General features: G+C 31.5%; 1 protein-coding gene across 1 annotated transcript; it reads right to left on the bottom strand.

The window, feature by feature from the left end:
• Window positions 1-352: 352 nt before the first annotated feature.
• On the bottom strand, window positions 353-6,400 carry LOC139518400 (uncharacterized). The gene is made up of 2 exons (XM_071309949.1): window positions 6,355-6,400; window positions 353-2,242 (listed from the first exon to the last, which is right to left on the bottom strand). Exon 2 carries the CDS (start codon window positions 2,228-2,230, stop codon window positions 482-484), a length of 1,749 nt encoding a protein of 582 aa, XP_071166050.1. The 5' UTR covers window positions 2,231-2,242; window positions 6,355-6,400; the 3' UTR covers window positions 353-481.
• Window positions 6,401-12,393: the final 5,993 nt, after the last annotated feature.

Raw genomic sequence — 12,393 nt, 5'->3', positions numbered from 1 at the left:
GTTTTCAACCGACGCTCATTGTCCATTTCTAGATGCAAGTCAAGATATGAGGCAGACCTAACATTGTTTAAATTAGAAACACCGATAAAGATTATTTCCAAGTTGGTTAAATATGGCCAAGTTGTATCAGAGGATAGGGTTTTTGTAAAAGTTATTTGACGACGGACGCCAAGTGATGGATTCAGGTAAAAGGTGTGATATCTTAATACATAAGTAGGTAAATATCACTGACCGTTCCATTAGATCTACCAGCTAGATTAATATTAAGCTATTAATAGCTCAAGAGCTATATACAGATGTCTTAATGACTAAAGCTTCCAATTCATAAAAATAATAGAGTTACAAAATATGATAACTGAAATGAAGATTATTAAAATACATATATAGAACATTTTAAATATCTTCAACTAATAGAGTCGATAGCCTTTTGTCTTCAAATTGAGTGCATTTTTTTTTAAATATTATAAAGAAAAAAGATGAGTCAAATTTGTCTTTCAAATATGAATACGGTACGTCCATTGTTATTTAGTATAACCAGTTCATTCAATTCGCTGTCAAAATCAACACTACTTGGATTATCAATTCTTTCATTGTCATTCAACACTACTTCACAACTCTCTTGTGAAATATTAACTACACCGATTTTATTTTGATGACAGGACGAAACAAAAAGGCTCCCGCTTTTATCAGATGTGACACAGTTAATGTTTCCGAATGTTTCCATTTTACTGGTTTTGATATCTGAAGAGTTAACATTAAGATAAATTAATTTGGACGAGCGAAGCTTTACTGCTGCAATTGATTCAGTGGTTATTGAACAAAATTGCATAGTACCTTTCATTCGTGAACACGTTCTACTTTTTTTTCCTTTCATGTCCATAATTATTACTCCTCGATCTTCACAATTAACAACAAGAAATCCGTTTAAAAACGCTATACCAATACATATGTCTTTAACTGGGATAAGTCCTTTGAACTTATAGGAAGTTGTATCAACAATTACGACGGCTCTGTGTGCCGTTACTGCTGCTGTGTTTTTGTCGATAATAACAGCAGAAGTTCCCGCAAAATCCATATGAATTTCACCTTTTCTACCTCCAGATTTATTGTACACTACTAATTTCTTCATAGTAGATCCACCAATAAGAACACGATTTGAAGAAAGGACTTTGATAAATGTAATATCACTTCCAGTCAGATTATCGTGTTTCTCTATTTTGAAATGATTTTTGTAACTTAGCAATTTGGTTTTGCAAATTTCATTGCAATGAGGTAAAGGGGAAATTCGATATCCTGGGAAAGTTGGCATTTTAGCTGGATTTTCCTCTGATGCAATGCTTGAAGAGACTTCCAAATCACTGTCGTTATCAACGATCAGATGGAGTGGTGTTGTCTTAAATTCAAACGTTTTTGTCATCTTCATTGAACAATTGTCATTTTCAATTTCAGTATTGATTAAACAGTTGCAATCTAGTTTTGAGGACGAAGCTATGAATGTTTCGATCACAGACTCGTCGTCATGTATATCTTTTCCTAATTTCTGTTGGAGTAAAAATAGTTTTTCATTCGGAATTATGTTTATACCAAATATATCTTCAATTGTGTTTCGACGTTTTTCAATTTCTTTCGTTTTTTCAGAAAAGTCATTTCGTTGCCTTAGAATAACGTCTTGTTGTGCTTGAAATAACTTCTCAATGTCCCATTTTGTTTGTAATTCGAAAGTGTCTAAGGCCTTCAACATTTTCTCTCTGTTAGTCTGCAAATTTTCATAACACAATTGCTTCTTCGTAGCAATTTCTGCAATGTTTGTGTTTGCATTTGCTGTAAGCATTTGCATATTGCTTAAGTTCTTCTCTATTCGAACAGAAAAATTGTCACACACTTCTTTGATTTTACCAATTTCTAAAGCATCTTTTATTTGGACAACACTTTTACATAACTGGTGATGATTATCTTTACATAAAACACAACAAGGACAATTATGAACCTTGCAAAAGTATTGCAGATCCTTTTCTTGATGTTCATCACATGTGAATTGTATTTCAGCAAGTGTTTGCAAAACACATTTGTATTTGTCAATAGAGACTATACTATGAGCTTTTGTTGCAGTAAGGACGTTGTGATAGTTATAGCATGTTTTGCATAAAGGTTCTTGGCACGATATACACCAATATTCTCCAATTCTATTTCTTTTTAACTGGCTACACGTCTCACATTTAATCCTTTCCATTATTGTCTGAAACTAGAGAAAAATACGCAAATATAAGTATTACTATATACGCTAAAAATTGAATTCTGCGTCCACACTAATAAAAATTAAAAAGAAATGAGTTCAAAATGCTATTAAAAGTCCTTTAGTTCACTACAAATTAAGTCAATGGTTAAGTAACGTCAAGATAATAAGTCTGGAACCATCCATAAAAGGGACGTAACGCTCACATAAGTAGTGTATTATCTATTTAAGCTTGGTTTGTACTCTGTGATGAACATATTTTCTTTATTTATTGGCACTTCTTTAGTTAATTGGTCGTCACATTGATGTAATGGGAAAACTGTAAGTGAAGAAATTCAAATAATTAAAGAAAATATGTTCATCAAAAAGTTCAGGAAAGTCGATAGTGGATTATGGGCCAGTTTCGTAACGAACTCCAAAAATACTCAAATCTCCAAGTAAAGTTGATTTCTAATGTAATCAGTGACTATGGCATTCAACAATACCGAAACAAAAAAATGATGAGTTTGTGACTTTGAATGGAACTAGACGAAATACAACGTGAACCTGGTTCCAAATGATATATTTTCAAATGATTAATTAAAATATGCATTGTTGAATGTTATTGAAGCAGTCCAAATTTCCGCGAAGGAGTCAAAGAAATTGACCAACCTATATAAACAGTTTGTATATTTTCTGCAGCACAGACAAGATAAACCAATAAGACATAAACAAACAAACCTTACTGGAAAGAAACAATATTAAAAGAATACAAGAGTCGGAAAGTAAGGTTTTACGATGCCGCTGGAACAAACGTACTCGGGAAGAACTAAGACGAAGGAAAAAAATCAAGCGTGCACCAACAAAGGAACAACAAAAAATGATAGTGCTTTCCTGGAGAATGGGCACATTTCACATGATAGCAACGGAGTCTTAGATCACAGGCGTATTAAATATTCACAGTTGTTCTCTTCAGACATTATGTAGGTTGTTGACACACTATTAGCAAATCTAGAACAATTGAATGCAAAAGTGGAGGCAGAATTACTTAACATGTACACTAGTGCAAATGACAGACCGTCTGCAAACATTGAACTGAATGAGACAATTAGTGTAGAAGATACGAAACTAACAATGATTACATTACAACTTGGAAAAACTGTTGGAGTTGGTGATATTCCGAAAGAGATTCTACAAAATGAAAATTCAATCAACGTATTAAACCAATTATTTACTTTGTGCTTTTTCTCGTGGAATGGTTCCAAAGTTATGGTTTGAAAGCATAATTTGTTCAATATTGAAAACTGGTTAAAACTACCGTGATCCATATGGGTATATGAGTATCAGCTTGATGTCAACGGTAGCTAAATTATTTAAATCAGTTCTGAACAAAAGACTAACGAGTTATCCGAAGAAAACATTCTCTGTAATGAACAAAACGGTTTTCATAAATTTCTTTTTGTCGTAGAATTGCACACAATTGCACACAATTCTACCGCAAAGAAAAATACTTAAACTCGACACTTTTCTCGGCTTCGTAGATTTATCGAATGCTTTCCACGTGATTAATGTTCACGATTGAATAGTTGTATTCGAGTTAATGAAAAATTCACAGATTGGATCTCAATCAGCAAAGGGGTCAAGCAAGGTGATCATCCTGCACCTACATTGTTTGCTATATTCATCAATGACCTAGCTCCTTAGATTAGTTCTCTCAATTGTGAAATCACATTGGCGGATGATTGTTGCTTAGTATCTTTTTACAGTTCGATGTCAAAATCGAAAATAAAAATTTGGTGTCGCTTAGTAGTCATAAACAAGAAGAGAATACCTCTACGAGCCTTATTACGGGATAGCCGCTTTTCTGTCTGTAATCGTGATACGTGTAGTAACAATTTCAAATCGCTTATGAACGATTGTGGACTTTCAAATTCTCATAGTACTGATGGACTTTCATTGTCAGGATCGTTAAGGGCCCGCTGTTGTGGAAACACCAGTGAAGAGGAAATGTCTAAACTCCGGACTTATAAGCACTTGAATTCCTGATACACGGTGCAACTGTATGTGAAATGGAAATTTTTCGACAAGAAAGATAGTGATTGCTCGACTAAATGCCGAGTGTTCCCGCTTGGAATCGAATGTGACCGTCGAAGAATTTCTGCAGAAAGACGTTTGTGTAACATATGCAAGTCAGGTTCAGTTGAAGACGAGACTCATTTTGTAATCCGTTGCTCATCATTTACAGCACACACATTCATCAAGGTGACATGCTATAATATAAAAGTAAAAGCCTGGTTTCTATTATGAGTTTATTTATTATCCAAAGCAAATATAATTTATATGATCTTACAAATCTTTTCGATATGGACAAACTTAAAAACTTATTTATTACTCAGTACAGGAGTGAAAGTTGTTGCCAAATTGGGAACAAAGTGCTTCATACGCCTATGGAGGCTGACTGATATTTGTATTGTAAATTGTATAACTATGTATATTATCAGGTTGCACTAAGTATGTGTTAGTATGAAGTTCTAAAACTATTGATATTTGAAAAAGTAAAAGCACAGATGTTATTAATATCAATGAATAATACATAACCATATGTTCGTTAAATTGTTTGCTGATTTTATTTTTCATAACTTAAGCAAAATGTTGTTCCTGAAACTTAGTGTCACACATGCACTGTCGTTAAAATCGGGGATACCCCGCAATTCTGGTGTAGAAGAATGTCACGTCTTCTCATCCTCTGAAAGGATGCCAGTGTTTAAACGTGGGATCCCATGTCATTCTTGTAACAAAGCAAGTGTTGTTCATCACGTTTAAATAAATAGATTCAGTTTCTAGAAATTTCTCATAATCTAAGCACGTTGAGGTCAAACAACTTCATGTTTAAAGATTGGGCTATCGGTCAACGCATAACCAACAAAATACAGTTCAAACAAGAATATCAGCAAGGCACGTTTGACCATTCAGGGTACTGTCCTGAATATACATGTCCACAATGCAGTCATGTCTAAAGCACACATTATTGTTACAATATCGTCTCTTAACACTCATGTAACAAGAACATTATTGTTTATTGACCATGTTTTTATCTCTTCAAACTCACACACTTCCGTCAACCGATGTTAACCAGAGTGACTCTCGTCTTGGTCGATTCATGCAGCCATTACAGAACAGTACTTATATTTTAAAAATCAGTGCATGAAAATTGTCAAATAAATGTTTTAAAAAACCTGTTTTGGACAATCGAATCGATCCAGTTGAAATGTCACCCCTATCTGTAAGTAACCCGTATTTAACGATTTTCAGATGAGATAGTTTGATCTTTATAATTTTTTTTTTGATAGAAATATATTGAATATTAAAACTGGTGGTGCTTTACATTTGTCTGAGTGTTTATGACGAAAGCAATTTTTAGTTGATTCATGGCAATATCATGAGATTGATAATTGCTAAAATAATAGATTTTATGTTTCATGATGATAGAGTTTGTTATTTTACAGCCAAAATCTGCCATGAAGTACTTTTTAAGAGAAAGTGTATTTTATACTCGTAATAAGTGTTTATAATGTTGTTTGTTTTCTTTTGTATAATTGTTTTTAATAGTATGCTGTTTTATGCTAAGATATATTGATATATGTAATAGATGTAATATCAATGTATTTTAATCTGTGTTTTTACAGTCTCTTATAACTCTTTTTAGAGTGGCTCTTTTATAAATTGTTAATATTATATTGTGTTGTATATCAAATGTTTTAAAGAGGTGAGACTCTAATAAATTATTTGTTTGTTTTGTTTTTGTTTGTTTGCTATTCATAACATTCGAATACAGCATATCAAAGGTTTTGAATCACGATCGTCTTTATTTTATTATTACTACACCCAAGTATGCCTTTTTACTGCCACATTGGCGTGACATTAAGTTGTTTTTTTTTATTATTTTTTAGGGATTTTGAACATAAATATAGTGGCCTAGTCACAACTGAAAATAAATAAAGAAATGATTGCTGACCTTGTTTCATGATCGACGACATATGCTCGTCACTGATTTCAAATATATACACAATATGCCAATAAATACACACGCTTTAATTGATAAAACTCTATAAAAGCTATATACTTTAAATAAAGCTACCTACTGGTAAAATGTTTCTTCCGTTCCGATGACAACACTAATGAATGGTCATGTATACTTGTCAACTACAAACACGTACCAATTCATTAAACATTAACTTTACTTTTTTCAAAATGTTTACCTTTTCAAATTTTTACCTTTTTTCAATTATTTAATCAAACTTAACGCTGATGAACAAAATTTATTTTTCAAGGGTGAATATCAAAAGACAAAGATTTAACAACTGTTTACAATTTGTTTTGTTGTCGGTAAAATTCATAAATCATGTCATTTGAAAAAAAATAGAAGTTTTTGTACTACAGTTTATAGAAAATTGTTTTATGTATCGTGTTTTATATAATTGAAAAACAATAATTGATGTTCAGATGTAATGTCATCAAAGAATCGAGATAGAAACAATTATTCCATGATTTAACACGACATTAGGATAGGGGAGGAAAGCTCCATTTTGATTTTAAAAATTTAATAGTGTTCCAGAGTTACGGAATTTAAACAGTCCAAATGAAGGCAATTTTTTCATGTATGGCTCACATAGTCCAGAATTTTTCGAATATTTCCTAACATATTTACAAGTTTGCATCTATATTTTTCATTTTATTCTTACAACAATTGTAAAATGCACAATACATATATTTCATGAGCTCATGGCGCACCTGAATATTTTGAGCATTCCATCGTTGTTTATAGCAAAAACATAGTAGCAAAATTTGAAATTATAAGTTAAGTTTAGAGACTTTTATCCCTCTCTTCTCTTTAAGAATTGATCTTTGATAATCATTATGGTATATTTATTCAATTGCTCAGTATATTATACGTGTCCTAACAATGACACCATTGACAGTTTTTATCAGTAAATTTTATCAATCGATTTAAACTTTTAAGCTGCACTTATTAAATATGTACTACTAGTATAATTAAATAAACAAGGTAATATAATTACTATCGTTTATTTTGTTGTGTTTATTTAAATGTCTGCTTTGGGTGTATTATGTTACGGAATTGTGTATGTTTTACAATGAATTTGTAAAATTAGGATTATAACACAAAAGTGATGTATAAATTTTTAAATTACCATTCAGTTTATCAATTGAATGTTGATTGTGCTCTGCACACAGTACCAAATCAACGTAAACTTGCTCCATGTGTCACCTATCATATGTTTGGAAACTTAATTTATTGAAGTCAATTTCATTATTGATATTCCTTTAGTGATAAGAATTACTCAAATATTTAATATTTCTTCCATTTGAACAACTTACAGGGTGCAAGGGGCTTGCAAAACAAAATGAACCCAAAGAAAAGAGAGAAGGAATGTCGCGAGAAATGGTTTGAGGTTGATAGAAATAAATCCTCCCTTATAAATAAAAGCTAAATTTACTTGATATTTTCAATGTTTGCGATTTCAAAAACAATAGCGATTGACCTTTTAATATACTGAAGGGGGATTTACTCGAAGTCAGAACGTATGGATGGGATAATAATATAATATGATAAAAGTGCAGCATGCAGCCATACCGTAGGCGTGTTGACGTGCAGACGAGTGGTTGATAATGGCCCAGTTGTCTTTTTGTTGGTTTCTTCTATGTGAACCATTGATGATTTTAGATATGATAAATCTTTATTAATATCATCAGCATGCTATAAATTGTGGGACTTGTGAGAAAGAGATATGCCGCTTATATATGATCGAACTGTAGCTAAAGATAAGTGCTTAAAAAAAGTAACTTATCAATTGTACTAACTTTTCAACAGGAACTGTCCATACATTTTCCAATGTATATTGAACTTTGATTGACGCAAGAACATAGTTAGCTCTTGAATAGTTTTTCCGTGATTTTTAGCGGATTTGGAGTAGGAAAATAGTCGAGTAGATCACTCTGTTATAGATACCATACTGATAACGAGAAATTGCTTCGGCTATACTATTAAATTTCCTGGAACGTGCTTTTCATTAAATAATATGTTGTTATGTAAAGTTTCTAGAACTAAATCTGATGATTTCGAAGTTTTCTTTATTTCATTAGATGTCCAAAGTCCATCTGGCATTAAAGTTAGGCCATAAATATTTATCTCAATTTCTACACCTACGAATGTAATTTATGTCGTGGGAGAAATGGTGTTCTCGTCTGCTAATTGAATCCCCTGGTCATTGAAAATAACCTTACAAGTTTGAAGCAGGTCAGCAAATTGACTGGTTCCATCCCTTCCCAAAAATAAAAAAAGTCATCAAGATAACGTTCAATACCTGCCTTGGGTTGTCTTACAGAAATATTTAATGAAGAAAGTACGATAACTCATTAAATACGGCAAATATATTGAAGCGCTAAAATGGGATTTAGATAAACAAAATAAAAATCATGATTATTTTTAAAACCAAGACGATTAAAATCAATTGGCGAGATAGGTAGTTATCTCAATGCTGATCGAACGTCAGCCTAAATAGCTAAATATTTTTCTCCGTACAGTTTAATAATGTAACTAGCGTGATCAATATTCCGATGAACAACAGAACATTTCTTTAGGTCACTGAAGTCAATTGAATACGGATGTAACTTTAGGATAAAATAAATGGTGAATATTCTGTATTGATCGTCATCCGTACCCTTTGGAACTCAAATTAAAAACTGGCATTACAGACAATACACGTGATAAATAAAGGCAACATTAGTATACCGCTGTTCAAAAGTCATAAACCGATTGAAAGAAAACAAATCAGGGTTACAAAGTAAAACCGATGGAATCACTCCTGTTCTAAAAGATACTCGATCTCAACGTCTATCTAATTTAAATTCTAAATTCAAAAATTTTTCAAGATTATCTGATGAAATGAAATTTGTTTGCATTCTTTCATCTGAAGATTTGTTTGTTACTTCAAACTTATCTAATTTATTGCACTCCCTTTTTGAAGAACGAAAGAAAATTATAGAAAATATTGTTGTTTGAAAAAAAAATAGAAGAAAAGTATATATAGATATATATATAGGAAATAAAATTGATCAGGAGTTGTCTCCCATAGACCTAGAACTATAAAGAATTATGTAATTTCTCCAGATCACAGTGGCACCCATAACAACTATATTTTGTTAATAACTTGGTTTATATCAGGTTAATTAGCGTAAATGTGTATTGATGTGGTTTTTTGTTTAAATGTACTTTAATCATTCTAATCATTTTCTGTGCTTTATTTTGTAATTCATTTGATTTTATAGCTCAAATTTTGGGCACCATGATTGGTTAATAAAATTGTCTAAAAATTATCTATCCATCTATCTTCAACCATAAGAGGAAAACAACGAAACAACAGAACACTGAAGTGCAAAAAAAAACGACATTGCAACATACATAGAAACAAAATATTAGATAACAACTGCCATAATCCTGACTTGGTAAACGGTGATAAACACATACATTTATTTTTTTTAGTTTTCTACTTCAACTCGGGAATATGAGACGCTGTTTGTGTCAATAGCGGTATAAATATTCCGTATGAAATTATTATCGCATTGGTTTTACTTACACAGCCAATTTTGCATAGGTACTATGTCTGTACCAAAAATCTGTAGTACTGGGAATCTACTTTTCATATTCAGTACTATTTTGTTACTCTAAAATTATTGTAATATTTAGGTACCTGTATTTTACAGTACTTGATTTGTACTTGAAAATTTAAGTACTACATAGTTTTGGTTACAACGTTTCATTTTCAGCATTTTGATAGTATGTCTATTTCAAATTTCTTAAAATTATGATTTTCAAATATGGAATATTGTGATCGCTTTTGGTATTATTTCTGTACCAAAATTTTAAGTACAAATCAAGTACTGTAAAATACAGGTACGTAAATAGTACAATAATTTTAAAGTAAAGAAATAGTACTAAATATCAAAAGTAAATTTTCAGTACTACAGATTTTAAGTACAAAAATAGTACCTATGCAAAATTGGCTGTGTACCTTCAACGTTTGTTTTCATTTCAACCCGATGAGTTCTCAATGCGTTCTTTGCTTAAACGCGATAGTTTTCAATTCTATAGCTTACGTTTTTATTCCATACAGTAAAGTTTTGCATTTATGTCTACCATTCAAAATCTTTCTTACAAAGTGGAATCTAACCGTTCTGACGGGTTCTAGATTGTTTATGAATTTAGCGGGAAAATTATTCTCTGTTGGTTAAAATATCAACTGACTGCTACATAGCTGGGTCATTTTAAAAAAATGTCGAATTTTCAGTACACCCATGCTAATTTTGTATTTCTAATGGAAATTTCAGTTGTAATGGTTTAAATGAAAGCTTGTCGGATTTGTGATTCAGAACATTACTAATAAACACACCTTACATCTATTTTGATAAGATTAAACTGCATTTAAGTCCGATTTTGGGGGTATTTTTGTGCGTACGGTGTCAGAAAAACACATTTAAAATGATTTTTTTCCGATTTTCTAATCGCTTTGATATCTGCAAAAGGGACTTTCTAAGAACGTTAATTATTACTCTAAAGAAAAATCGTAGCTTCTTTATCATTGTATGTAACAGATTATCTACAAACTAAATTCAACCAGCGTACGGGAGGTTCATGTCTATCCTGTTACCGCTACTTAAATCAGTCGTTAAATTATTCTCCCTATGAATATTGAATCAGTCAGTGTTGATTTCAAAAGTGCAAAGTAATCTTTACATTTAAAACGCCTCGTCTCTTGAAAGACAGTGTATAGAAAAGAATTTGAAGACATTTAGTGAAAAACATAGTGCGTACTTTTTTTCATGTGTCTATGCTGTTAACAACCATTTTGATTAATTGCACTGTCAGTATGGTTGTAAAAAATGCAATAACGGGTTGGGAACCAAATTCACAATAGAAAACCATAATCACTTCACCAAAGGGATTAGTTATTTCACAATCAAAAACGAAGAAATTTGTCTATCCTGTTATGTCTATCCTGTTACTATGGTTGCTATGGTTACAGTAACAGGATAGACAATTGTAAACAAAAACGTCGTTAATTTTTGTTTTATCTTAACATGATATAGGTGGAAAACGAATGAAATATTTCATTGTTTGAACTCATCTTAAGGTTATAACGTCTTAATCTTCCCAATTAAGCATTTGCAGGTGCAATACTGATATTGGCAACAGGATAGACAAAAAGGTAACAGGATAGACTTTTATATAGTGATAACTCGTACGTTCCTGTTACCAACGAAATAAAGAGAAAAGTAAACTAACTTATGAGGAATTAACTTGATGTTGGGTTTATTTGAAAGAGTGACAAAAAGCCGAACAATATACATTGCTATCTTAGACTTGCATTACTGGTGGTAATTTTTACAACCTTTGAAAACCAATTTTTAGAGCCATTTTTCAGTACAACCTAGAAAATTGGTAAATAATCTATGATTTTACAGAATGAATATATATAGAAGTTTATTCTCTTGAAAACCATCTAATTGGCTACGTAAAACAAGCTTAAAATTTTATCTAAACCTTTTCTTAATAACCTAAAATTTCTTTTGAAAATGGTAACAGGATAGACAAAATATTGAACCACCATTCAAAAGATATTCTTGTATGACATCATTAAGATTGCATCTTTTAATATGTTGTTCTTAATTAAGTACTGTTTGTTTTGATTTGCTTATGTAGAGGGTTGTTTGAATAAGTAACTTTTAATAAATTTTTCAAGTTCAAAATTCTACATTTTTTTTTAATTACCCAGCTACAGAGAGGGCGTATTGAGTCAAGGAAATGATGATTTGTGCAGACGATTAAGCATTTCACACAATGGACGATAATGCATCCGAAATTGTTCGAGGAAGGTATATATCTAACATTATTGTTCGATTATGGTACAATGTAGTTAGACCTTACATGACATGTACATGATAGATATGTATGACAGTATGAGTTCACGTCTGAGCCTACATTTAAGTAGTAACCACAAAAAATTGACAAAGAAAATTATTTAGGTGGAAAACTCCTACAATAATTATAATTTTCCATACAAGCTATTACATATGCATATGAAGATACTTAACCTTAAGAGTGT

This window comes from Mytilus edulis, chromosome 4, assembly GCF_963676685.1.
Source record: "Mytilus edulis chromosome 4, xbMytEdul2.2, whole genome shotgun sequence".
Classification (NCBI taxonomy): Eukaryota; Metazoa; Mollusca; class Bivalvia; order Mytilida; family Mytilidae; genus Mytilus; species Mytilus edulis.
This window is presented reverse-complemented; position numbering and strand designations above follow the sequence as displayed.

What these genes read in the sequence shown, in the direction of transcription:
- LOC139518400 (XM_071309949.1), bottom strand. Translation starts at nt 2,230, where the DNA reads ATGGAAAGGATTAAATGTGAGACGTGTAGCCAGTTAAAAAGAAATAGA.